This window comes from Trachurus japonicus, chromosome 6 (assembly GCF_045865225.1).
Source record: "Trachurus japonicus isolate A0001 chromosome 6, Traja_1.0".
NCBI lineage: Eukaryota > Metazoa > Chordata > Actinopteri > Carangiformes > Carangidae > Trachurus > Trachurus japonicus.
In genome coordinates, this window is record NC_140912.1 from 31,039,720 (window position 1) to 31,067,031 (window position 27,312).

At 41.4% G+C, this 27,312-nt stretch overlaps 3 protein-coding genes across 3 annotated transcripts in view; 1 reads left to right on the plus strand and 2 right to left on the minus strand.

Annotated features, from left to right (window-relative positions):
- The window catches only part of LOC146986446 (cytosolic 5'-nucleotidase 1A-like), a 15,529-nt gene extending 14,660 nt beyond the window's left edge, over positions 1-869 (minus strand). The window contains exon 1 of the mRNA XM_085780233.1: positions 713-869. Within this exon, the coding sequence (XP_085636359.1) occupies positions 713-748 (36 nt within the window). The 5' untranslated portion in view covers positions 749-869. The remainder of the gene's footprint in view (positions 1-712) is intronic.
- The window catches only part of LOC146986424 (protein NLRC3-like), a 478,141-nt gene that overhangs the window by 442,859 nt on the left and 7,970 nt on the right, over positions 1-27,312 (plus strand). The gene's annotated exons all lie outside the window — the stretch shown is intronic.
- On the minus strand, positions 7,841-14,439 carry LOC146986447 (protein NLRC3-like). Its single transcript, XM_085780362.1, has 5 exons — positions 14,331-14,439; positions 12,383-14,177; positions 12,095-12,268; positions 11,830-12,003; positions 7,841-8,111 (listed from the first exon to the last, which is right to left on the minus strand). The coding sequence occupies exons 1-5, from the start codon at positions 14,437-14,439 to the stop codon at positions 7,841-7,843; spliced, it is 2,523 nt and encodes an 840-aa protein (XP_085636488.1).

A 27,312-nucleotide genomic window follows, 5' to 3' on the forward strand; every position in this document is an offset into this window, starting at 1 on the left:
TTTGATTTAACACAAAAAAATCATGCAGCTTCTGAATGAAAGGGGGCAGAAAAGCAAACTGACCTTTTAGACATCATTATAAAACATTTTAACTTCTGTTTTCTAAATCATAAAGATCTTAAAATATAATTCTGCTTCGTTTTCTCTCAGTCTTTGCAGAAACTGACCTGAATTTCAGCCTCTTATTCATCGATCCGGATCTCCACTAGAAAACGTGCAAGTTCACATTTACGTCACTAATCTGCGACAGAAGTGTCACAGGTAAATAAATGATTATGGGTGTTTAGAAATAATTAGGTCCCGCTCCTCAAATCGGCGTACATTATATAATCTATGCATTTATATTTTAATATTTAATCACTTTCTAATCTCTCCCGGTCTGATGGAACTTGTGCAAGATGAATCAGTTTGGATTTTAGTGCAACGTGTGGCTGCATGGATTTTATTTCTGTGCCGAATTGAACATAAGTCACTCACGTCTCAAACTATGAGCTTTAATTGATGTTTGCTTCAAAAAAGAACATTATTATACTTAAAATAATGATTATTTAAACGGAGTCTGGTGCACAACTCTGATAAACAGCCTCACTCCTCTGGTTTCTGTCGGAGTTCTTCTGCAGATGTGTGAAATTCAGATCTCTCGTTGTGTTTGTGGGTGTGAGACAGCCCATAATAAGCCGCCTCAGCCCCAGGTGAGTCTCTCTTAACTTACCTGCTTCACGTCCGTGTTCTGCACCGTGGAAACCATGTCAGCTGCGGCGCCTTCACGGCCTCGACAGGTTAAAGTTTCTTTATCTTTACCTGTTCACGGACACAACGACCCCGTCACCACAGCAACAACAGCAGCAGCAGCAGCAACTGTCTGTCAAAGTTCCCCCAGAAACACTCAACTCTTTAGTTCACTTCCGCTTTTCTGACGTGTGTGACGTAGCCTACCGCTTTAATGCTGCGTTCAGGACAACTCGGAACTGAGAACTCTTTCCTGACCTCCTACTTGAAAACGTGAAATTGAACGCCACCACGCCACCTCATGTCGGAGCTTCATCCATCCACTCGGGGGAAAAAATCTAGCCCGTTTTATCCGAGAATCAGTTGTCTTCTTCACAAAAATAAACAGTTGGAGATATTTTGGACATTAGAAAATCATCACAACAAGAAAAAAAAGTGTTTGTTTCTGTGGCGGAGAGAGCTAGGCGCTCTGCGATCGGATTGTAATGTCTTTCCAGGATGTTCCACAGTTAGGCTATCTGAGGTGAGTGACTACATGCAAAAACACAAAGTTTATACTGTTTATAGCCTATTGTACACTGAATATGAGTTCAGTGGTGTCTTTTAAGGATTCCAGTCATGTGCCATAGAGATTTGACTGTTTTTTGAGTGTTTGTTGTGGTTGAAAGAATTGCCCCCATGGGTTAGCATTGTTGCTAACGTTATCCCTAGCGCCAGGTAGCCATGGTGTAACTCCGGTTTGCCTGCATCAATTTTAGTCGCGTTTTTTGCTCCCCACAACACTGCGTGACCATCAGGAAAACGATTTAGGGGTCAAAAATGGCTGGCATTCTCCTTTAAGTCAGTTTTGTCAATACATTTGGATGATAGATAGCCCAGGTACAGTTGGCAGTTAATTAATTTTAGTCATTTGTCATTTCACCGCATTTATGACTCGTCCAACGGTGCTAACAGACCAGAGGGAGCTGATATCACGATTCGGTAAGTTTTTTTTTTTTGAATATGTCTAAATCTTATTTAATTTGTTGCAGCCTATATTCCACAAGAGCACATACCCCCCCCCCCCACCCCTCCCTGTGCCCACCTGTGTGTCTTGACCGAAGAACACGAGACTGTCAACGTCCAAGTTAATATAAAGTTAATGTGAAAAACCAATTCACTTTGCTAACACGGTTAGCTCCGTGTTAGCCATGCTATCCGTAGCTCGTCTCAGACATTTACTGGGATAAATACGGTTTAACATCTAATGACCACAGTTTCATGTTAGCAGAACTGGTTTGTGAACTGGGTGATGATGTGTTAAAGGGATAGTTCAACATTTTGGCAAATTCTCCAATTGCCGTATTCCCTATAGTCATAGCAGTAGGTTCATCACCTTTAATTATTGGTGCATGTTGTTTTGAGATCGGCGGGGCAGAGACGTGAGCTGCCCAGTGAACACAATGGAGGTGGACAAGTTGTGACCTGCACATTCACCACGCTCTGAAATAATCATGTATAATTATGTAACATTACGACACATCACTCCACCCAGCAGCCAAAACGACTCGTACCTGCTGTCACCTGCTATAGTCAGACGTGTCAAATAAAAAACATGTCATGTTAACAGAAAAAATCATTAGCTGGTAGGATTAGTAGCTGATGGTTTTTTGTGCTGCTCTACATTAGCAGGAAATGTCCATTACATATAAAACTGATTCAAATTGTCTTATTTGATTCAGTGAAACCACAAAGAAAAATAAATCACATGTAATTAATTATATTCACCGTCCATACAACATTATGTTTGTTTCCAGTTGTGTTTATTGTTGTGTCTGTTTACCTGTGACCAGCTCACAAACAGCCTGTGAAGTTGAACATGAACAGTGAATTTGTTTAAAATGTGTTTTTCTCCTCGGTGACGCTGGCGGCTCAGAGACTTTTAGGTTGGTGATATTAGGCCTCGTCCTTCATCAGCAGCTGAGTAAAAGTCACCGTGGTTTTTGTCCTGTAATAATCAACGCTTCCATCTTTAAAGGAAGAGGAAGAAGTTTACAAGAATCATTGAGAAGAGTTTAAAAAATCAACTGATTTAATCCATGAATGTGAAAACGTGAGTGAGAGACAGAGACAGACATGTAGAGACTGAACTGTCTGTTCAACAGTGAGAAGGTTTCTGTGACAGGAGGAGACTCTGATTCACTCAACACAGAGTCACTGAGGAACCGGGATAGAATCCAAACCCAGGATACAGAGGTTGAGTGAAGGTGGTGTTGAAGGTGTAGATGTGGATCAGTGAGTCAGAGGAGACTCTGTAGAAGGACAGAGAGCCAGCAGGACAGTCCACATACACTGCTACTCTGTTAGAGACAGAGGAGGAGGAGGAGGAGGAGGAGGAGGAGGAGGTGATGATCTCTGTCCGACTGTCATTGTGCAAGACGTAGTAACGACCATCATAGCAGTCCAGACGCCAGGACTGATCGTTGATTCCAAACACACCGTCTCTACTGTTTCCTTTCCTGCTGATTCCTCTGTAACTCACTGATATATAAACCCCTCCTCTCCACTCGACCTCCCAGTAGCAGCGACCAGTCAGACCAGTTGAACACAGCAGCTGAGGATAGAACTCAAATCTGTCTGGATGATCAGGATATGACTGATGCTCCTCCACACGTGTCGCCTTCCTGTTGTTGTCAGACAGTTTGATGTTTGTGTTCACTGTGGTTGTGTCGATTGTGAGTTGACAGGAATCTGATGGAGAGAACAAGACACAGCTGCAGTTATTGATCATGTGATCAGTTATTGACAGTTTGATGAAGACTAATGACGTCAGTGATGTGACACTCATGATGTTTTTTAATTCGGAATTAATTATTCTGAATTAAATAGTTCGGAATTAAAATATTTTCCTTCGAGTTTACATGGACATAATAATTCCGAATTGGGGTTAACATGGAAAACACATTAAATCGCCTTTATTTAATTCTGCTTAACGTCTGGGGGTCGGGAAGCGTTCTGATTGGACAGAGGGTACACGTGTTTACGTATTTACGTCTACCAGAAGAAAACAAACTCCATTCTCAGTGTGTGAAGTGAACAGAGCTGCAGCCGCAAGCCGATCCGCTGCTCCTAAACTTTACAACAACTTAGAAGCAGAAAGTTTCTCCTCTTAACTGCCAGGATGGCCTTCCCTGGGTGTGTGAGGCTTTTTTTTTTTTTTATTGAAGTGACTTCAAAATACAAACATTTAAGGCACATTGGTAGTGGATACATTCACAGTGCTGAATCAGCTATCTTGATCAATCAAGAACAAAAAGAAAAGAAAAGAGAACGTGAGGGTCTCAGTCCACAATATTAAATAAGTCCAGCAAAGAAAATAACTTTAGGGCATTTTTGCTTTTCATGTAATACAAAGATTTTTTATACATTCTGAGTTCGTTTATCCATCCATTGAAGTGGGGTTTCACTTTGAGGTATTTGCATCTGTTGATGAAGTGTTTCCCAAGGGAAATTAAAATGTTCACCAAAAAGTCCAAGTTCTTTTCCTTTAACTGTAGTCCAACCTTGATCGACATCCAATTTAGTGGGGGCAAAATAATGTGTTTAGATAACAACCAGTTTTGAAATGAAGTCCAAAATTGTACAACACACTCACATTCAAAGAAAATATGTTCTACTGTTTCCATATCATTCTCACAAAAACCACACATATTATTATCCAAATTAAATCTAATATGTAGGAAGTGGTTTGATGGATAAATGTCATTCAGTATTTTAAATGTGATCTCTTTTGTTTTCTGAGGGACAGGGTAAGACAAATATCACTTTCTAATCGTTCTTGCTTCCACAACATTGTAATCTTTCAAAATATATTTTCTTTTTAGTTGACAAGGGTAATATTGTTCAGTTAAAATATTTCTAATAAATTTATTAGAGAATACTTTACTACCTAGACTAATTCCTAACACACTTAGTGATCTCATTACAAAAGTATTAGAATGTATCAGCAGCTGTTGAGTCATATTTTTAAAAGGAACCGGAATGGCTTTGATTATTTTATTGTAATCCTTAATTGAAAACTGAAAATTATATTTGACACAAAGGTTTTCATGAGTAAGGAAATCGCCATGATCATCCATCACATGAGAAACAGCCCAAATTCCTTTGTCAAACCAGGTCCCCCAAAACAATGATTTACGATTGGACAGTATCTATTATTCCACAAGGGTGAGTTGTGAGGGGTAAAATTGTGCTTATATATTAAGTTCCAGTAAAGGAGAACTTGTTGGTGATAATCTGAAAGTTTCACAGGCAGTTTAGACATATTATAGTCACAACGCAACAAAAAATCAATGCCTCCCATTTTTTGAAAAATTGCATTAGGAATGCTAAACCAAAATGAGTCTTTGTACAAAATAAATGAATTGAGCCATTTTAATTTTAAAACACCATTCATAACTGAGAAGTCTATAGCATTTAAGCCACCCTCTTCAATACTTTTAACCACATCAGCTCTTCTAATATACTGGCATTTGTTTTTCCAAATTAATTTAAAGTTTAAATTATTGATAAGTTTAATCATTTTGTCTGAAATTTCCAGTGAAAAAGCAGGATAAATAGCTCTTGACAAACTCTCCATTTTAGAGAGCAAAACCCTCCCAAATACAGTGATGTCCCTCTGTAACCAAGAGTTTAGAATGGTTTTACATTTATTCAGATTTTTAGAAACATTTTCACTCTCCCTTACTATTTTATTTCTAGTAATAACTATGCCTAAATATTTAACTTGTGTTTTAATTGCAATGTTACATATTGAGAGTGCCGACTGATCATGAAGGGCAAATATTTCACATTTATCAATATTAAGTTTCAAGCCTGATGCTTTGGAGAATTGATTTATGATATCTAATACTTTGGGAATTTGTCCTTCATTTTTTAAAAATAAAGTCGTATCGTCAGCAAATTGACTAATTATAAATTGTTTTCCTAAAATGTCTATACCTTCAATATCACTATTTTTTATCATAATTGATAATAACTCAGCTACTAGAATAAATAGTAAGGGAGAGTTATTGCAACCTTGTCTAATACCCCTGTTGACTTGAAATCTTGTGCATGTACCGTGTTCCAAAGCTACACAACTGTTAATGTCCCTATATAACATACCTATCAGGTTTATGAATTTTTGACCAAAACCAAAGTAATTTAAAGTATTTAAAATAAAGGGATGCTCCACAGAATCGAAAGCCTTATAAAAATCTAGGAAGAGAATAAACCCCTCGTCAGACAGTATATGACTATAATCAATTAGATCCAAGACCAGTCGTATATTGTTATGAATAGATCGTCCACCCAGAAAGCCAGATTGTGTTTCATCAATAAGTTCTGATAAACCTGTTTTCATTCTAGCTGCTATACATCCAGAAAGCAATTTATAATCAGTATTAAGAAGAGTGATAGGTCTTAAGTTGTCCAATATTCTTTTATCTTTGTTGTGCTTGGGAATAAGTGTTATCACACCTTGTTTCATACTAGGCATTAGTTCTTGTTTTTCAATGCATTCTTGGATTGCTTTGAACAACAAATTTCTGATATCTTTCCAAAAGAAATGGTAAAAATTGGCAGTAAGCCCATCCGAGCCAGGGGATTTGTTTTGAGCCAATTTCGAACTGACAGCATCTAATTCTTCTATTTTTAAGTCCGAATCACAAATTTCTTTAAATATATCGTTAATGTTTGGTTTGTAATTTGCAATTTGGTCAAAGAAGTTGGTTGAATCAATAGGAGAATATTTAGACAAGTATAGATTATTATAAAACATAAAAACTTCTTTTTCAATAATTTGTTTCTCCTTGCATTCTCTTCCATTAATCAACAAACATTTTGCTCTTGACCTTACAAAAGCACCCTGGGCTCTCTTCAGAAAGATATCATCAAGTTTGGATTGTAGAAGCAGCAATTTTTCCTTGTCTTCACTAGTCAAATCTGGTCTGTTGCAGCATTGATTAATTTCAGAAAATAAATTGCTTTCTTCCCTTTTTCTTTCTTTGTTTAATTCTTTACTGAATTTAATAGAAAACTCTCTAATTTTATATTTAACATATTCCCATTTATTACAAAAACTATTTAAGTTTTCATCTTTCTCAATTTTAATTATAATATCTTTTATTTTAGCACAATAATCTTTATTTTTTAGTAGGTTAGAATTAAATTTCCAATAAGCTTTGTTTTTTGTTTTCTTGTAAATTGAATTTAATGTTATTTCAGTTATACAGTGGTCAGAGGAGCTTTGGAAATGACAGCTTCTGAGATTTGTCCTTCAAGCGTATCAGCAGCAAGCCAATAGTCAATTCTAGATTTAGCGTTACCATTAGGTTTATACCAGGAATATTGTTTTTTCCCTGGGTTTTGATTTCTCCAAATATCTATCAAGCTATTATCTCTGATGAATTCTTCCATAAGGGGATTAAAATGATGATTATCAAATTTGGAGGGCCATCTATCTTCCCACTCATCAGGCACCATATTCCAGTCACCTCCCATTAAAATAAAATCAGTGGGGTGAAGTATTTTCAGCTCTGTTATCTTAGAAGTAATATTTTCAAGAATTTGTCTGTTTTGGGTGACAGATTTGTAGCCATATATATTAATTAGGATCAGAAAATGGCTTTCAACCTTCAAAACTGCTATTAACCAGTGACCTTCTCTATCTGCTCTGTGTGTAATTATATCACCTGGAAATCTATGAAAACAAATAGCAACACCAGCAGACCTGTTGCTTCCATGACTGAATAATATTCGGTCCCCCCACATATTAGTCCAAAAGTTCGCATCTTTGTCAGAAGAATGAGTTTCTTGTAGCAACAGACAATGTGCATTCCGCCCTTTGCAAAATAGAAATAAAGATTTTCTTTTAACCAAGTCTTTAAGTCCCCTCACGTTTAAAGAAGCAAATGAAATAGTGCAATTGAACATTCTCGTCAAAATAAAAGAACAAATTTAACAAATTGACAGTAAGCTTTAAAGTGCTTAAAAGTGTAAAGCTTGACTTACTCTATTTAACAAGCAACTGCATCCCATGTTACCATCTTTCACTCATCTTGTGTATTTATGTATCAAAGCCTGCCTATCGTTAACCAATTTTTTGACCCTCTATGTACCCGTGTGGACCGCGGTAGTAGGCTCGTTTCCCTTCACGTCGAGCCTGCTCGATCTGCGGCCACAGCTTTTTCCTCGCCTCTCGGTCTTCCAGCGGCAGCATCTCCGCGAAGCGGACGCCTCTCTCTTTGCACACCGGGGAATCCTTGCTTTTGCGCCAGTCCACCAGATCTCTTCCTTGACCAGCCTCCGTACGAATAGCACCACCAGTGGTCTGCTGCTCCGGTTGTTTTCTTTCCGCCCGACTCTGTGTACGACGTCGACGGCATCTTCTATCTGGCGTATTTCTAAGTTAGGGGCGATTTTTTTGAAGAGCTGGATGGTGTCTGCTCGGATATTCTCGTCACTTTTCTCTTCCAAACCATTAAGCTTAAGGCACCACCGCATCTTGTATCTTTCCTGCTCCCTGATTCTCTCTTTCAGTTCTTCATTTTCCCTTTTAAGGACTTCGTGTTGTTTTTCCAGTTCCTTCACTTTTCCTTTGCATTCCTTAACTTCTTCTGCGTTAAACTGCACCGCTTTTGTCAATGCAGCAAGCAAACAGCTAGTTTGCTTAGCTTGTTCCTTTAGCTCATCAAAGTTTTTTTCCATACCTCGAATGGCTTCAAGTATAGTCAGGTTGGAGACCTCCGTCTCGTCGTTTTGACCTTTACTTTTCTTGCCGGCTGGAGGCTTGTTCGGAGTCGCTGGAGCGGACCCGACATCTTTTCGTTTGGATTGATTAGCCATGCTAGCTTCCATAGCATACTCGTGGTCTTCGGCAAGCACCGAGACATCCTCCCAATTGTTCGGTGTTTGAGGCGTTGTTGTGGCATTTCCACCTGTTAGTATCAGTTTAGCAGGCTTCAATACGTTACTTGGATTCATTTTGAGTTTTCTGAGTGTTCTTTGAATATATTTTGGGACGAATTCGTTGCAGCCTCCGATACGCGCTGCCGTTCAGCACGCCATCTTGCCGGAACTCCTCGGGTGTGTGAGGCTGGCCGCCCGGAAGGCAAAGCTCACTGATCGCCTTCCCCGCCCGGGCCGCCCCCCAGCGGCGGCGGCGGCCCGGGCTCACACACCCTCACTGCCAGGATGGCCTTCCCTGGGTGTGTGAGCCCGGCCGCCGCCGCTGCTCCGGTGTGGATCCTGGCAGTGAGCTTCGCCTTCCCCGCCGGAGCAGCAGCAGCGGCGGTGGAGCAGGTTCATGAAGCCTGGTTGTCCCGACATGACTCACTCACAACACTGCGGCTGTAACGTTATGTTGTGTGTAGCCTACTTTTCGGCTACAACACAACGTTACAGCCGCAGTGTTGTGAGTGAGTCATGTCGGGACAACCAGGCTTCATGAACCCGCTTCACAGACCCCGGTGCCCGGCGACCACTAGAGCAGCAGCGGCGGCGGCGGCCAAGCACCGGGGTCTGTGAAGCGGGTTCATGAAGCCTGGTTGTCCCGACATGACTCACTCACTGCGGCTGTAACGTTATGTTGTGTGTGTTGTAGCCTACTTTTCACGGTTAAATTATCACCGCGACCCACACACAGAGCGGCGAGTCAATTAATACGCATGCGTAGAACGACAGGAATTAATTTTAAGAAGAATAAACGTTTACATGATCGAGGAATTAATTAATTCCGATTTAAAATAGGAATAAACCACCCACTTAATTCAGAATAAAGTTTAATTCCGAATTATCATTTTCACTCGGAATTAAGTGTTTACATGATCTTTTTAAAGCGGAATTAACTTTAATTCCGAATTAAATTATTTTAATTCGGAATTAAAGCTCTCATGTAAACGGGGCAAGATGGTTGAATGTGCTGCTCAAAGTAAAAACACACTTACATCTCCATGGACCTGGTGTCAAGAATTGGGCTCCAGCAGGCTGCACCCTGAAAGGAGGAGGGGGGTCAGAGCAGCACGTTCTCTGTCAGCATGCACACATGGACATTACATGGCTCTCACACACACGCTGTTTTATCACTGTGTTCACATGGAGGCTGGTATGGATGAACACTGAGCACAGAGAAGAAGGAGCTGGAGTCTTTATCTAGTGATGATACAGAGCAGGAGGAGACGAGGAGGAAACACTTCATCATGTGTTTTCTCCATGTGATGTCACTTCAGTGTCAGACACACACTTTCACTCTCTGACTCTCAAGCTGCACAAACACACGTCACAGCAAATAAGATGAAGACACAACAGGTGGAGGAAGAAGAAGAAGAAGAAGAAGAAGAGTGCAGCTGTGAACAGTGGATGGTTTCAGTGTTTGATGAGGAAGGAAACACACTCAACATGTTTGTTAGAGCTCAGTGAAACAGTGAGTTTAGTGAGAAACACTGAGTGTGAACACAACTTGTGTTAGTTTGAAGAAAACTCCCCAGGAAGCTGAAGAATGAGGCTGTAAGCAGGTTTCCACAGGAGCCACAGCAGCAGTGAGTGGATGAAGGAGCTCTAATAGAAACTAGGGATGTAACGATTCACTCAACTCACGATTCGATTCGATTCACGATTTTTTGTTCACGATACGATTTTCTCACAATTCATTTTTAGATCAAAAATGAGCTACAGACAAATTATGACCTAATAAAATGATCTTTTATTCAAAAGAGAAAGATAGTCTGAAAAATTCACCTTTCATTACAGATACACTGCACATCATCATTTATCACTTTTTATCACAAGTAAAACTGGTCTTATTTGCAAATAGTCGTTCAATTAAAAAAAAGAAATCTAATAGTTTATGAACCAATTTCAATGGTCGATTGGTCTGAGATTGGTCTGTGCAGCTTGAGAGCTTGTTTGTTCATTGTGTTTTTTCTTTGTTTCTTTCTCTTTTTTGCTTTTCTTTCCTTATTCTTTTTCTATTGGTTGATTTGTTTTGGTGATCTTGTATTGAGGGGGAGGATTTTATATAAGCCCTTTGGGCTTCTTTTCCTCTCCTGCACAATTATTTGTCTTTGTATTATTAAATTAAATTTTTGTTTTATCATTGTGCATATGAATAAAATAAAATAAAAATAAAAATAAAATAAAAGCACTGAGGGACAAGAGAGATAGAGAGAGAAAAGAGAGTGAATTGATATGTGTACGTGGCGGCGTCTGGTGTCGAACAAATGAATCAACCAGTGACTTTTGAGATAATGTATCCTAAGCGACTTCTCACCAGAGACTTTGTTCTCACGCATCGCAATTCTTTTTAATTTTCACCGATGCGAGTCGTCACGGATTTGTATCGATTTTTAATCGAGTCACGATGCATCGTTACATCCCTACATCTGATTGTTTTTTCCTTTTTGGAGCAAAAAACATGGATTGGTCAGAATTTTGTCAGTCCCACAGCTGCCACAGAGTCTGATTATTTTCGTTCCTTTTTCTGAACACATAATGTATTGACTACTCTCAGGATAGAACAACCATTTCACCCAGTAGAACAAAAAGTATTTCTGAACATGATTACCAACCATAACTCTAAACCAGCTGCAGCTGAAATGTTTCCTGATACACTCTGAAATAAAGTCTGATTTAGAAAAAAACATCTGGAGCGACTCAGAGCAAAGCTGCCAACATCTGGTTTCATCACTGAGATCTCTTCTACTGAATATGACACAGTGAGTCATGAAGAGACACTGAAGATATCATGAGGAGAAACTCCTGATCCCAGTAGTTCATCACTGTGACGGATGGAAGCTGCACAGCTCATGTTTGAAACACTCAAAGATTTTGGCTTCAGTATAAACTGTGTTGGGACGAGTCAGACTGTGACAGAGGACGTCAGTGGAGAGGGCGGAGCTTGACTGTGGCCTACACCACCTCTGGATATGGTCTGAGTGATCAGATCTGATGTCATCAATGCATCAATCACCTGAGACAGCTGTTAATACCAGGTGTGATCAAACGTAAATGGGGCCATAGAAAATGTTCCAACTCCTCCTCCTCTATCAGACAGTGTGTGTGGCTGCAGCAGCCTCTCCATACCTGAGAGAGTCCAGTCTCCAGTCTGGATCCCTCAGTCCAGCAGACAGCAGCTTCACTCCTGAGGCTCCTGGATGATTGTAGCTCAGGTCCAGGTGTCTCAGATGGGAGGGGTTGGAGCTCAGAGCTGAGGCCAGAGAAGCGCAGCCTCCCTCTGTGACCAGACATCCTGACAGACTGAACACACACAACAACACACAGGAAACCACTGTCAACACCTGGAGGTGTGTTCAAGTGTCATCAGATAAACAGCTGGATGGATCCTTACCTGAGAGTCTCCAGTCCACAGTGTGGACTCTCCAGTCCACCAGACAGCAGCTTCACTCCTGAGTCCTGCAGGTCGTTGTTACTCAGGTCCAGGTGTCTCAGACTAGAGGACTGGGAGCTGAGGACTGAGGACAGAGCTTCACAGCTTCTCTCTGAGAGGTTACAGCTGCTCAGTCTGAAGAGATGATCATGATGAATTGAATAAGAAAGGAATTTATTTTATGTCCTGTTGAAAAGACACAAGTGTTTTTATATAATGATGAGTAAATCCAACTATCTCTACACTTACAGAGCTTTGTTAGAGGCTTTGACCACTGGCAGCAGCTTCAGAAGAGCCTCCTCTGAAGCAGAGTATTTCTTCAGATCAAACTCATCCAGATCTTCTCCTGATGACAGTAAGATGAAGCCCAGAGCCGACCACTGAGCAGGAGACAGTTTATCTGTGGAGAGAAGTCCTGATCTCAGGGACTGTTGGATCTCCTCCACTAGAGAACGATCATTCAGTTCATTCAGACAGTGGAACAGGTTGATGCTTTTCTCTGCAGAGGGAGTCTCTTCAATCTTCTTCTTGATGTACTGGACTGTTTTCTGATTGGACCGTGAGTCACTTCCTGTCTGAGTCATCAGACCTTGTAGGAGAGTCTGATTGGTCTTCAGTGAAAGACCCAGGAGGAAGCGGAGGAACAAGTCCAGGTGTCCATTTGGACTCTGTAAGGCCTCGTCCACAGCACTCTGGTAGAAAGGTGTAAATGTGTCTTTAAACACTTGAGACCACAGAGATGTTTGTTGTTGTGACATCAGGTTGAGTCCAGAGTTGATGAAGGTCAGATGGACATGAAGAGCAGCCAGAAACTCCTGAACACTCAGATGGACGAAGCAGAACACCCTGTCCTGGTACAGGCCTCTCTCCTCTTTAAAGATCTGTGTGAACACTCCTGAGTACACTGAGGCTGCTCTGATATCGATGCCACACTCTGTCAGGTCTGATTCATAGAAGATCAGGTTTCCTTTCTGCAGCTGCTCAAAAGCCAGTTTTCCCAGAGACTCAATCATCTTCCTGCTCTCTGGACTCCAGTGTGGATCTGTCTCAGCTCCTCCATCATACTTGACCTTCTTCAGTTTTAGATAAACCACCAGGAAGTGGATGTACATCTCAGTCAGGGTCTTGGGCAGCTCTCCTCTCCTTCTGGTCTTCAACAGCTCCTCCAGAACTGTAGCAGTGATCCAGCAGAAGACTGGGATGTGGCACATGATGTGGAGGCTTCGTGATGTCTTGATGTGGGAGATTATCTCTCTGGCCTGCTCCTCAGCTCTGAACCTCTTCCTGAAGTACTCCTCCTTCTGTGGGTCAGTGAACCCTCTGACCTCTGTCACCATGTCAACACACTCAGGAGGGATCTGATTGGCTGCTGCAGGTCGTGTGGTTATCCAGAGGCGAGCAGAGGGAAGCAGTTCCCCCCTGATGAGGTTGGTCAGCAGCACGTTGACTGAGGTGGACTCTGTCACATCAGTCAGGATCTCAGTGTTGTGGAAGTCCAGAGGAAGTCGACACTCGTCCAGACCGTCAAAGATGAAGACGACCTGGAACTGATCAAAGCTGCAGATTCCTGCTTCTTTGGTTTCAGAGAAGAAGTGATGAACAAGTTCCACCAAGCTGAACTTTTTCTCCTTCAGCACATTCAGCTCTCTGAAGGTGAAGGGAAATGTGAAGTGTATGTCCTGGTTGGTTTTGTCTTCAGCCCAGTCCAGAGTGAACTTCTGTGTTAAGACTGTTTTCCCAATGCCAGCCACTCCCTTTGTCATCACTGTTCTGATTGGTCGGTCTCTTCCAGGTGGGGCTTTAAAGATGTCTTCTTGTCTGATGGTTGTTTCTGGTCTGTCTGGTTTCCTTGAAGCTGTTTCAATCTGTCTGACCTCATGTTCATCATTGACCCCTCCAGCCCCTCCCTCAGTGATGTAGAGCTCTGTGTAGATCTGGTTCAGAAGGGTTTGGTCTCCTGCTTTAGAGATCCCCTCAAACACACACTGGAACTTCTTCTTCAGGTCAGATTTGAGTTTACGTCGACAAACTGGAGCAAAATGTTCTGAATGAAAACACAAGAAATCAGACCAATAAGAAAATATAACATGTTAATTCCCCCAAATAACGACTATATGAACATGTTTCCCTCCATATGTTGATATCAGTGAACGTCTCATTTGTCCATCATGTTGAATCTTTATAGAAATCCTCTTACTGCTCTGCAGACGCTCAGCCAGCTCCTCCTGCTTCCTGCTCCTCAGGAGCTTCACTGTGATCTTCACTAACGCCTCACTGATGCTCCTCTGCTCTTCCTCACCATCCATCACCTCCTCATCCTCCCTCTGACTCCCTGGGCATTCTGGGTAATCTGGACTCAGAAGTTCGTGGATCTTCTTCAGCTCGTTCTTCACAAAAGTGACCATGTTCTCCTCCAGCCGCTGGAACAGAAACTCTATGAGTGACAGCATCAAACTAAAACCGGACAGACTGACAATCCACTGGTGTCAAAGTGCAGCATTGGAGATGATGGTGAACACAACAGATGTAACAGCAGCTGTTGGACATGTACCCACCATAAACATGGAGTCCAGGTGTGTTTGATGCTGCTGGGCAGACTGACCACTGGGAACCTCTGAGCTCTCCTGGTCCACTCTGTGGAGGAATCAGTGTCAAGTGAACATCAGTACAGAGAGATAATACAAGATGGACTTTATATGTCCCCTGAGGACGTTCACAACAGAGACACTTTGATTTCAGACCTGGTCCAACAACATGTCGTACAAACTGGTTCATTTCTACAATAACCTGAGTCTGACTGTCAGTTACAGCTTACATCTGATCAGCTGATCCACGTCCTCCTTTAAAGTCAGCACCTATGCCCTTGGACCAGTCACTCTTTAAAGACAGACAGCTGGGTTCAGGAGAGTCTGGTCTCTGCTGCTGAATCCTGAAACAACAACAACACAACTGATGTTAAATATTTTAGGTACATGGAACATGGATACAGAGAAGTTTTGCAGTATTATACAACCTGGCTGAATATTTGTCAGATTTCTACAGACTCTGGATGATGATAACAGAACAAGTCTGTATTTTTTGTGCCCCTATCACTCCCACTATATGGATATAAGCAACTCCTGAATGGACCTAAATATTGTCCAAAGGACTCCCCATGATACCAAAGTTACATGGGTGAGTAAACAACCTTATTTCATGCCAGAAATAAGGTCCAGGTTGTAAAAAATGGTACTTGTCCTTTAACATGTGGTTGTTCAGGTAGAGACAATGTGTGTCTGAGTTATAACTCTGATTTTATGGAGAATCATTGAAATTGTTCAAATTTCAATGATTCGACTGATTTGACTCCACAGGAAGAACATTCAACAGGGACAAAGCTTTGAAATTTAGTTTTGTCCTTTTTCAAAGTTCATGGGCAAGTACTTTGACATGTTGCTCTTTAAAGACAGACAGCTGGGTTCAGGAGAGTCTGGTCTCTGCTGCTGGATCCTGAAACAACAACACAATTGATAAATCTGCATGTTGGAGAAAAACTGATGAAAAATATCTTCAATCTTTTAATAAACACAACTGACTTTTAGAGAAAAAAGTCTGACAGTTTTAATTCTGACCTTTGACCTCTGGTCTGGCCCTGATGTCCCCCACACAGAGTGGTTTTAGAGGGAGGGGCTCCCTCCTCTCTGACCTCACACTGATCCATGCTGCTGAGGTCACATCCACATCAGCTCACACACACTTTGTAGCTTCACCTGCAGAGGAAACACACATCATTCATGTGCACAGCAGCTCACATGTCCATCATGTCTCCAGCTGCTCCTCCACTGATTGGCTCTTCTTCTCTGCTTCATATCAGTGTCAGCTGAATGCAGTCACACAGCAGTGAGGAAGAGGAAGCTGCCATCAGCTGCTGTACTTCTACTATCAGTCCACTAGATGGCGTCATGAAGCTGCAGATCTGAGTGGAGAGACTGGTGTTTTTTACTGCAGTTTATTTCTCCCACTGAACTATAAAGGTTTAAAATATGACACAGTAGAAGAACTTGTGGCTCATGTTTCTACGTTGTACCAGATGTATCGGCCAGGGTAAGCAGCAGTAATGAGCTGCCTCATATAAGGTCACTGCTGTTTTTTGTGCACTGTTTTTGTCTGAACGTACTGTATGTCGTGGACAAAATAAAATCCTTTTCATTGCATTTTAAAAAATGACTTCCTACTAAACCATCCACGGGGAAAACACAAAAAAGGGTGAGGGGCTGCAGGTGTTCACACGTTAGGCACCTTAGCTACGTGAAGCACTTTGAATGCAAAGTTTTTCCCGGTGTAGGTAGTAAACTTATTTCACCTCACAGCTTCATTATCACAACATTCAGTCATTTCACTCACTGGAAAATCAGAGAGAGAGAGAAAAAGACTCTTCATCGTCTTCTCCATCAAATGTCAGAAAACACAGACAAATAATGCGTTCATGTTCATCTCAGTCTGAGGCCACGTCTTCAAATGTCTCATTTTGTCACAACAACAATCAAAGAAACAAAGATATTCAGTTTACAGTCAAAGAAAACAGGGAAATCTTCAGTGAAATTTTCTGCTTGAAAAATGTAAAACTGTTGCAGCCCTAAAAGATTCTTAAGAACAATATTAATGATTTGTGTCCAATAATCAATAACCCAGAGTGTTTGCTGTGTGTAACCACAGATATGAATAGTTGAATAGCTGGAAAGTGACCAGTAGCTTCACCTGTCAGGTACATGAGCTGCAGTACAAGCAGGAAGTAGCACAACAAGGAAATACTCAAGGAAACTGTACTGCACTAAATGTACTCAGTTACTGTGAAGAACCTGATGCTGAGCATTGATCAACACTGGAAAATCAATAATCAGTAAAGTCTCAGGAAAACCCTGGTAACAACATGGTGTTCAGAATTGATTAGTGATAGACAGTATGAGTCACTATTGATTAATGATACGCAGTAGCTATTGATCGATGATCAATCAATCAATCAATCAATCAATCAATCAATCAATCAATCAATCAATCAATCAATCAATCAATCAATCAATCAATCAATCAATCAATCAATCAATCAGGCTTCATTTTTATAGCACTTTTCATGCCCACAGCTCAAAGTGCTTTACATGATAAAAACAAGGAACACAGGGGACACATAGGAGACACGCACACTACATTATACACATTGACACAAGGATTTTAAAACACTGGAAGTTATCGAGAAAACGCCATCTCACAGATGATAGGCAGTAACAGTCTGTATTAATTAGTGATAGGCAGTTACAGCCAATATTGATCAGCGATCAAACATTTAAACTGGTCTCCTTACCTTAACAGGTGAACTGCGACAAAAAAACGCTGGTTCAAAAGTGAAAGTAACCTTTGAACAGGCAGTGGGGGAGGGGAGGAGGTCACATGATCTGAGTGGAGAGACTGGTGTTTTTACTGCTGTTTATTTCTCCCACTGAACCGTAAAGGTTTAAAATATTACACAGTAGAAGAACCGTGAAGTACAGACTCATATTTCTATGTTGCACCAGACGGCTGCATTGTAGGGTAAGCAGCAGTAATGAGCTGCCTCGTGTTTTTGGTATGATTATATTGTACAAGGTCACTGCTGTTTTTTGTGCCTTGCTTTTGTCTGAAAGCATGTTGTGGGCAAAATCAAATCATTTTCATTGCATTAAAAAAAAGTTCCCATTAAACCATCCACGGGGAAAACATGAAAAAGAGTGGAGAGGAGGGACTGGTGTGTTCACAGGTGAGGCACCTAAGCTGCGTGAAGCAATTTGAATATGAATTTTAAAGTTTGTCTCGGTGTAGGTAGTAAATGGTTTTGGTTTTATTATTATTATTTATTTTTATTTTATGTAGCCTACTTTAACGTCTTTTTTTGTTATCCTGGCGTGGTGCGTCTCTTTGAACGCTTTGAAGTCGGATATCGGAGTTTTCAACCGGGAGTTTCCGAGTTCCGAGTCGTCTCGAACGCAGCATGAGAACGCGACGTCATTGCGTCACATCCTCGTTCGGGGCTACGTGCCGTGCGTCGCTGTCCCCGCCCACCGCGAGTGATGTGTGTGGTGTCAGGTAGCCTCGCATCACCAGGCTCTTCAGACAAGCGAAGAGCCTGGTGTCTGTTACCTCCGAATTAGTCTGCATTCTGGTTCCTGTCTGTAGCGGATACCGAAATCACCAGATTCACCAAAATAAAAGTGTTCACCAACATAAAACTTATAAAATAAACATTAACTTGTAATACAATAAAAGCAAAATGTTAACTTAGTGGCTCGGGGACTTTCTTGTAAATTATATTCCTGAAATTAAAGAGTTTTACCACATTTTATTAGCATGGTGCTTTTATGTTGAAGGAAAGGTCTGTCTCTCTCAACCTGGATCCGTTTCCTACCAAAACAGCGAGTCAACGGCCCCAGACTAGGTGTCAGGTAGTGAAACACGGTCTCTCTCTGTTGTTTGGCCCCAGAAATGGCCCGAAAACCCGGACTAATCACCGGGGAGGAGGCGGGAGGTCGCAGCGGAGCGGGTCTGGGAGGAACCCGGACCGGTTCGGAGCGGATTTGAACCGGTTTGGAGCGGGTTCGGCTCGGAGAGAGAGAGACGGGAAGCAGCAAAGTTTGGTCCGGCGGCGGCGTCGGTTCACGGTGAGACGAGACACACCTACTCTGTCCCCTCGCTTCCTCGCTTCCTTCCCTCGGGACCTCGGCCTCCTCTAGAAAATATCTGTTATTTCATTTGATAAAGCAGCGAATATGTCCAGTATTTAATAATATTGTATTTAATTAATTAATTTGCAAATACTTGTGATCAATTATCCAACCTTTTTGTGAATCATTCCTCCACTAGAAGTCACAATAAAGTTCAGTGAGTTTCAAAATAAAAGCCCTGGAGACGTTCAGAGGTTAAAACATGTTGCAGCTGCAGGAATCCTCTGCAGCTGTTTAGTCTCAACATCTGGATTCATTTGAATCTTTGACACTTGTATCTGTTTGTGCTGATTCATTTCGGCTTTGATTGCTTGATTGATTGATTGATTGATTGATTGATTGATTGAACGAACAGTTTCTGAACATGTTTTTATAGGAGTTGATTCTTTTTTGTTCACGTAGAATAAAGTTACGTTTGACTAAAGCTGCAGATCTTAATTGATTATTTAGTGATATTATATTTGTGGGTCCTTCATTGACCAGTGCTTCCTGTGGCTCCGCCCCCTCTGCTCAGTCTCTGCAGCTGATTGGTCGGCGGCCATGTCCCGGTAGAGCCCGGTCTCTCGGCGACGCCCACCACCACTACGATGCTGAAGCGTCTGGACAAGATCCGGTTCCGGGGCCAGAGGCGGGACGAGTTCCTGGATCTGGCCGAGTCGCCCAACACGTCGGACACCGAGGGCGCCGACGAGGGGGCACTGGTGGCGGCGGCGGCGGCGGCAGCGGCCACGGTGAAACATCGCATGTCCATCAGAGAGCCGTCAGAGGAGCTGAGGGACGATGGAGAGCAGCAGAGCGACGCCCAGGTGAGGACACACACACACACACACACACACAATATGAGACGATATGACAAAAAAAATCCTTCACGGTTATAGAGAGCTGAAGCAGAGGCAGGAAGTAACGTCGCCATGGGACCTCAATTCGGAAAAAGTCTCCATGTAAGTGAACAGGAGTCAAAATTTTATTTCGTGATCCGATTGAATTGTGTCATGAGAAAAATATCTGGGGCCGTATTCACAAAGAATCTTTGGGTTAAAAGTAGCTCCTAAGGGCCGAATTTAGGAGCAACTCCTAAAAAAAGTGGGCGTGTCAGTCTTAAATTTAGGACTCCTAGTTTTTTAAAATAAGAGTAATTCACAAAGTATTTTAGGCCTAAAAGTAGCTCCTAAGTCTGGGAGAGATTAAAAGTCCTCGTGAGGCCACAGTAAGATCTATTCACAAAGAATCATCATGATCAATAACTGCAGCTGTGTCTTGTTCTCTCCATCAGATTCCTGTCGACTCACAATCGACACAAACACAGTGAACACAGACATCAAACTGTCTGACGACAACAGGAAGGCGACACATGTGGAGGAGCATCAGTCATATCCTGATCATCCAGACAGATTTGACTACTGGCCTCAGCTGCTGTGTTCAACTGGTCTGACTGGTCGCTGCTACTGGGAGGTCGAGTGGAGAGGAGTGGTTTATATATCAGTGAGTTACAGAGGAATCAGAAGGAAAGGAAACAGTTTAGAAGGTGTGTTTGGAAGGAACGGATCAGTCCTGGAGTCTGATCTGCTCTGATGGTGGTTACTACGTCTGGCACAATGGCAGACAGACATGTATCTCCTCCTCCTCCTCCTCTGTCTCTAACAGAGTAGCAGTGTATGTGGACTGTCCTGCTGGCTCTCTGTCCTTCTACAGAGTCTCCTCTGACTCACTGATCCACCTCTACACCTTCAACACCACCTTCACTCAACCTCTGTATCCTGGGTTTAGACTCTGGTCTGGTTCCTCAGTGACTCTGTGTTGAGTGAATCAGAGTCTCCTCCTGTCACAGAAACCTTCTCACTGTTGAACAGACAGTTCAGTCTCTACATGTCTGTCTCCATCTCTCACTCACGTTTTCACATTCATGGATTAAATCAGTTGATTTTTTAAACTCTTCTCAATGATTCTTGTAAACTTCTTCCTCTTCCTTTAAAGATGGAAGCGTCGATTATTACAGGACAAAAACCACGGTGACTTTTACTCGGCTGCTGATGAAGGACGAGGCCTAATATCACCAAGCTAAAAGTCTCTGAGCCGCCAGCGTCACTGAGGAGAAAAACACATTTTAAACAAATTCACTGTTCATGTTCAACTTTACAGGCTGTTTGTGAGCTGGTCACAGGTAAACAGACACAACAATAAACACAACTGGAAACAAACATAATGTTGTAGAGACGCTGAATATAATGAATTACATGTGATTTATTTTTCTTTGTGGTTTTACTGAATCAAATAAAACAATTTGAATCAGTTTTATATGTAATGTGCATTTCCTGCTGATGTAGAGCAGCACAAAAACCATCAGCTACTAATCCTACCAGCTAATGATTGTTCTGTTACCATGACGCTGAGTTCATAACGTTTGTAGATTTAAATGTATCTTCACTTTGAAACTGATTATTTTTATTATATATTTCTACAATCATTACCTAACTGCTGTCATGACTTTTTGTTTATTAGTGACCATTGATTGGTTCATGGATTGTTTGGGATTTGATTGGCCGTGCACATTCCTGTTCGACTACACTACATGGTTGTATGGTTTCAAGCTGACACAATAAAATATGAAATAAACATGAACTCATGTTGAAGACCATGTTTCTTATTTGGCACGTCTGACTGTAGCAGGTGACAGCAGGTACGAGACAGAGTTGTTTTAGAGGTAAATGCAGCCGGAACTACATTCAGACACGGCTGCTGGGCGGAGGGATTTGTAGTTCAGAGTATTTGCTTCATGTCTTCAAAGTCACAAGAATAAATTCATAATTAAAGGATAAACAAAAGAAATGAAGGAATAAAATCCCAGAATTTCAGAAATAATGTGGCTGTAATTCAAGGACAAAGTCGTAGTGTTTCAGGAATAAGGTAGTTGTACTTTGTATTTTAAAGAGTTTTTCTCTTTTATTAAAATACTTTTTTTAGGGGAAAAATTGTAATTTACTATAGTTGTAACATTTCTAGAATAAAATTAGCGGATACAAATATTCTGGAGATAAGATTGATTATCTATTCTTGTCAACAAAGTTCATATCTTGATACCACAGCTCACAAACCAATAATAATATTCATCATTTATGGACAAACTGAGGCGTCACCAGTACACGGTCTGTATGACGCTGCAGTTTCTCCGTCTCTAGTGAAAACTCTCTCTTATCTGTATATAAAGAGAAGTGGAGGCTACTTGGTTATTACATGTGCTGCTCAGTGTTTTCCAGGTCTCGTCTATTTTTATGCGCTTGTCGTCTGTAATGAGAAACCTCAGACGACTCAGTGAAGGTTTAAATCGTTCACCTCCTGCTCCTCGGAGAAGCAGCTGACGCCTCACGTTCACATCGACGTGTCACGAGACAGAGTTGTTTTTGAGGCAAATGTAACCGGAACTACTTTCCAGACACGGCTGCTGGGCGGAGGGATTTCAAAAGCACCAGTAGTTCAGAGTATTTGCTTCATGTGTCGAGATGTTACATAATTATAGATCATTATTTCATAGCGTGGTGAATGTGCAGGTCACAACTTGTCCACCAAAGCGTTGTGGAGTTGTTGGATTGTGTATTTGATGAGTTTGATGAGGGACAGGGGACCTGTACCGTTCACCTCCATTGTGTTCACTGAGCAGCTCACGTCTCTGCCCCGCTGATCTCAAAACAACATGCACCGATAATTAAAGGTAATGAACCTACTGCTATGACTATAGGGATTAGGAGAATTTGCCCTAATGTTGAACTATCCCTTTAACACATCACCACCCAGTCCACAAACCAGTGGCTGAGCTGCTGGCAGGAGGATCTGTCAGGCTGGATCAGGCTCCATTAAACCACTGGATCATGTTTCACACTTCACACGCTGCTTCACTTCCTGTCTGAGTCCTGACGTGACCTCTGCCAGCTTCTGTAGCTACTGATGCTGTCGTCAGCTACACACATACTGTCATTTATTATGGGCGTAATGAAATCCAGCTAATATAACTGATATAACATCCTAAATAATCATACAATTGCAGTGAATAAAAATATCTACAAGCAGCTGTGAAGAAGTTGTTGTTTTCATTGATTTATTTTTTTCTTTTTTGCAAGCAACCAAAAGTAATATTTCTAATAATCTGACGATGTGGCTGGTTGCTAGTTTGCTGGTAGGAGGTAAAGCTAGAGGAGGACGCCACAAAATAAATGTGCTGGTAGGATTTATCTGATCTGAAAACTGATCTCAGGCACATTTGGTCTTTACATTGATAAAAGGAAAAGGTTAATCTACCTCTTTATTTTGGCATTCCCACATAGGCTGTATGAACATATCACACCACCTCTTGTCATTAATACAAAGTTAATGATTTTGTTCTCTCCCCCTGACAGAGGCTTTTACAGGTGATTTTAAGATAAAGGTGTGTGGACACCTGCAGTCCCTCCACTCTTCTCTTCTTCATGTTTTCCCCTGAGATGGTTTTATTGGATGTTTTTTCATTGCAATGAAAATGATTATATTTTGCCCACAACATGCTTTCAAACTAAAACAGGGCACAAAAAACAGCACCTTGAACAATCTAATCATACCAAAAACATGAGGCAGCTCATTACTGCTGCTTAGCCTACAATGCAGCCGTCTGGTACAACATAGAAACTTAAAGGTGTTCAGAAATGGCCATTTGTCCTGTTTGTCGCGCCGAGTTTCCACGAGTAAGGAAAACAAATTTGTCGTTATCGAGCGGGCGGGATATTCAATACTTGGGGCGAGACCGAGCTCAGTATGTGTGTGTGTGTCCAAGACGTTTGATTGATGGATGACAGATCCAATATCAGTGGCTGATGAATCGTGTACAGGCTAACGTATAATTTGTGCGCCTGCGTTATCCAATGCAAAAACAAACGACCACACTTTCATCCCGGATTTACTTGAAAATATGATTTTGCACAAAGTTTGGGCTCCATCGTCTGATAGTTGAGTTATTACACTAATGTTAGGACCCACAGTGGACTCAAATTCAATTTTCTTTTCTGTACAGCTTTAAAGCAGAAGTAAGCGATCCAGTCGTTTTGGCTAATGCTGCGTTCCAGGCAGGCTTTTGAAATCGTAAATTACAGCTTCAAGTCACAACTTACGACTTTGTAGCGTTCCAGGCAACCCACTCGTGTTTTTCCGACCTGTTTTACCTGTGAAAGTCACTATAACAGCCACTCGTAACTTCTGACCCGTGAACTCGTACCAGATCAAACTGATACAACTTCACAGGACGGAAAAACAGGAGTTACGGGCTGCCTTGAACGCACCATAACAGTCCTCGTCCCTACGTCACCACATTCACGGCGTTCCTTGGCTGCACACACAGCCCTGCATGCCGTTCTCTCTCCTCATTGGATAAAACTTGTAGGATACGAGAAAAGTTTTCTCCTTGGCTCAGAGCAGAGCAGAGTGACTGACAGACCCGTGTTTCAGACCAAACACTCTATGTAAGTGATTGCTGTCGGAAGATATAACTATTTAAGACTTATATTAACACAAATATATCACTTACTTCTACTTCAAGTCTGTACCCAACCCTCACCCTGCTGCAGTGGATCAGTTTTGCCCCCTGCTGACGCTCCTGACAACATAACGACACACACACAGGGGAAATACACATGTTCTTCTGACTAAAGAACGATCACTTCATTTTTAAACTTTTATGGTTCAGTGGTATATAAACAGCAGTAAAAACACCAGGCTCCACTCAGATTATGTGACCTCCTCCCCTCCCCCACATCCTGTTTAAAGTTTACTTTCACATTAGAATCAGCACGGCTGTGTCGCAGTTTATTTTCTCGTGTGAAGGTAAAGTGAACACTTTGAATGTTTTCTTTGTTCATTTCCTGAGTTCTCTGCCTTTCAACTTCTCGTTGTGTTGTTGTTGTGTTATTATAATGTTACTGTAGCTGAGTCAGAGCTCAGCTGTAACTGTGAAGTCTGGGCGGACAGAACCTGTTGTCGGTAGAAAAGCAGAAGCAGAGTTAGTCGATGATCAGAAGTTGAACAGAGTGGTTATTTGTGTGCAGCTCCACTCAGAGCCAGACAAAGACATACGTGAACTAAGAACCAGCTTAGGGCCTCATAGCCACTTGGGGCCCCAAAAAGCAATTCTCTTTTTAAAATCTAATGCGTAACTTCTGTCAACCCCTTGAAAATTCCTGCGTAAATTACAAAACCCCCTAATTGTTGTAGTTGCACTTTCTGTGTTGTTGCACATTGCTGTTGCAGTTTATTACAACATAGAAACATGAGTCTGTACAGGGGTAGACAATAAGGGAAATTTGCCACCGGCCCTCCGATGATTTTCTTTTCTTTGCTGTGTGTTTTTTGTCCAGCGTTTGGCCGGGTGCTGGGGTTTTTAGAAACATTTTAAAGTAACTGATGAAAACAATGTCAGGAACTGTGCCAGTGAGAAACTTGGTGTGTCTTCAATAGGGTTGTCACTTTTTTTATTTCACCTTTATTCGGGGAAGGTCAATTGAGAGCGAGCTCTCTTTTTCAATGATGCCCTGATTAAAAAAACACAAATTATACAAAATACAAAAACACACAGTTATATAATATACAAATACATCAATCATAATCCACAATTACATACAGACTTTAGAACATTTGATCCTACATTTTTAAAGCTATCTAAAGAAATAAGATGATCCAGTTTCAGACAGATTTGTAGGTTATTCCACTTTTGGGGGGCATAGAACTGAAAGGCAAAGGTCTTCCCTAATTCTGTCCTGATACTGGGAATTCGTAAAACCAAGTGAGTGTGCAAGTTACATATTCTAAGTGAGGTTAAGCTGGTAAGATAAACAGGTAAACTTTCAAGTAAGGCTTTGTACTAAATGTTATTCCCTCCTTACACTTAAGGATGGCTATCCAACATTGTTATAAAGAACACAGTGATGGGTTTGAAACACATTTCCAGTGGTAAAAACAGGGAGCAGAGTGATAAAGTCCATCCAGGGGTTTCAATGTAGAGAGCGGCATGCATGTAAACGGGGCCGGTTTTAGCTATGGGCAATGTGGGCGACCGCCCAGGGGCGCAATCATTGTGAATCATCTCCAAAAAAAGAAAAAAAGAAAGATAAAACAAAACAAAACTCGCCAGTTCTCTAGACTACCGCTCATTTCCACGTAAATTTAGTGTTGTGGGCGCTGGAGCACTTCTTATGTCACGTCAACTTGTTGCTATGCCTCATTTGTCACGTCAACTTGCTGCTGAGTCATACAGGTTGTGTCAAAAGAGAAGTGTGTCAGAAGAGGAAGGGGGTGGGGGGAGGGGGATCAACTTGCGACTGCATAGGTTGTATCAGATCTCACACCGGGATTCCCCTGATGCTCCGCCGGCCCAGAGTGCTCTCATGCGGGGAAAGAAAGGAGGGTTAAATGCTAAACTCCTCGGCCGTCTTTGCTGAAGTTTGCTACATTTTGGTAATGGCGTTATCGGGATGCCCAGCAATATTTCTCTTCAATGTCTGGTCTCTGGTAAACAACATGAATGAACTGCGACTGCCTCACGTTTTTAAAAGGATCCTGGACTGTCATGATGTTTATAATGAGCATATTTAACAGCAACGTCAGTCACGCTTGTTTCCAAAACAACACCGACTTCAGCAGAGAAGTGATATTAAGTAGCCTACATAACTAAAAATTAGGCAGTTACAGTGTTTTTTTGTTTGTTTAGTTTTTTACAGTATTTTCAAATCATCATGTTGCTGCCCTACGCTCACAAACAAAACCTATTTTAAATTGTGCATTTTTTCGAGGGTATTAGAGGTTCAGAGGCTGCAGTCTGGACTGTAGAGCAGAAAAAACTGCTCAGTTTTAATATAGCCTAAGCCTACTAATTTTATATGATTGACTACTTAAATGTTTTTTTTAATATGGCTGGGTGATCAATAACAAATTAAACTGTGGTTTCATTGCTTTAGTTGCCATAGAAGCCACAGTAGCCATATGATCATGTGTGAGATAATTCTCTAAAGCAAATTCAGTGGTGGTCAGGCAGGTGATTTTGAAGTAATCTAAAAGTAATCCAGAAAGTATTCAGAATACATTGCTTTACTTGAGTAATCCAATTACATTACAGATTACATTTTAGGGCATGTAGCCAGTAATCAGTATAGGGGAATACAATTTAAAAAGTAAGTGTATGTATAATATATACAGTATATTATTTATATATATGATAAGAAAATGGCCTGAACAAGTTCTTTTCTACATTTTAATGTCAGACAAGCTCTATTACAATAAAAGAAAGGTAATTTCCCCTTAAGTTTCTTGGTAAGTTCGGAAATGTGAGTTTTAAAAGACAATTAGTCATCTAACCAAATGCCCAGATACTTGTAATTTGAAACTCTCTCAATTTGAGTCCCAATACCAGATACCAATACTTGTAAATTTCCACGATTC

Bases quoted from the DNA above. Each gene is read 5' to 3' on its own strand.
- LOC146986447 (XM_085780362.1), bottom strand. From the start codon at position 14,439: ATGGATGGTGAGGAAGAGCAGAGGAGCATCAGTGAGGCGTTAGTGAAG. The intron at 12,269-12,382 runs GTAAGTGTAGAG...TCATCTCTTCAG, and splicing joins AAAGCCTCTAACAAAGCTCT to ACTGAGCAGCTGTAACCTCT. The intron at 8,112-11,829 runs GTATGGAGAGGC...TCGTACACAGAG, and splicing joins TGGAGACTGGACTCTCTCAG to TCGGGCGGAAAGAAAACAAC.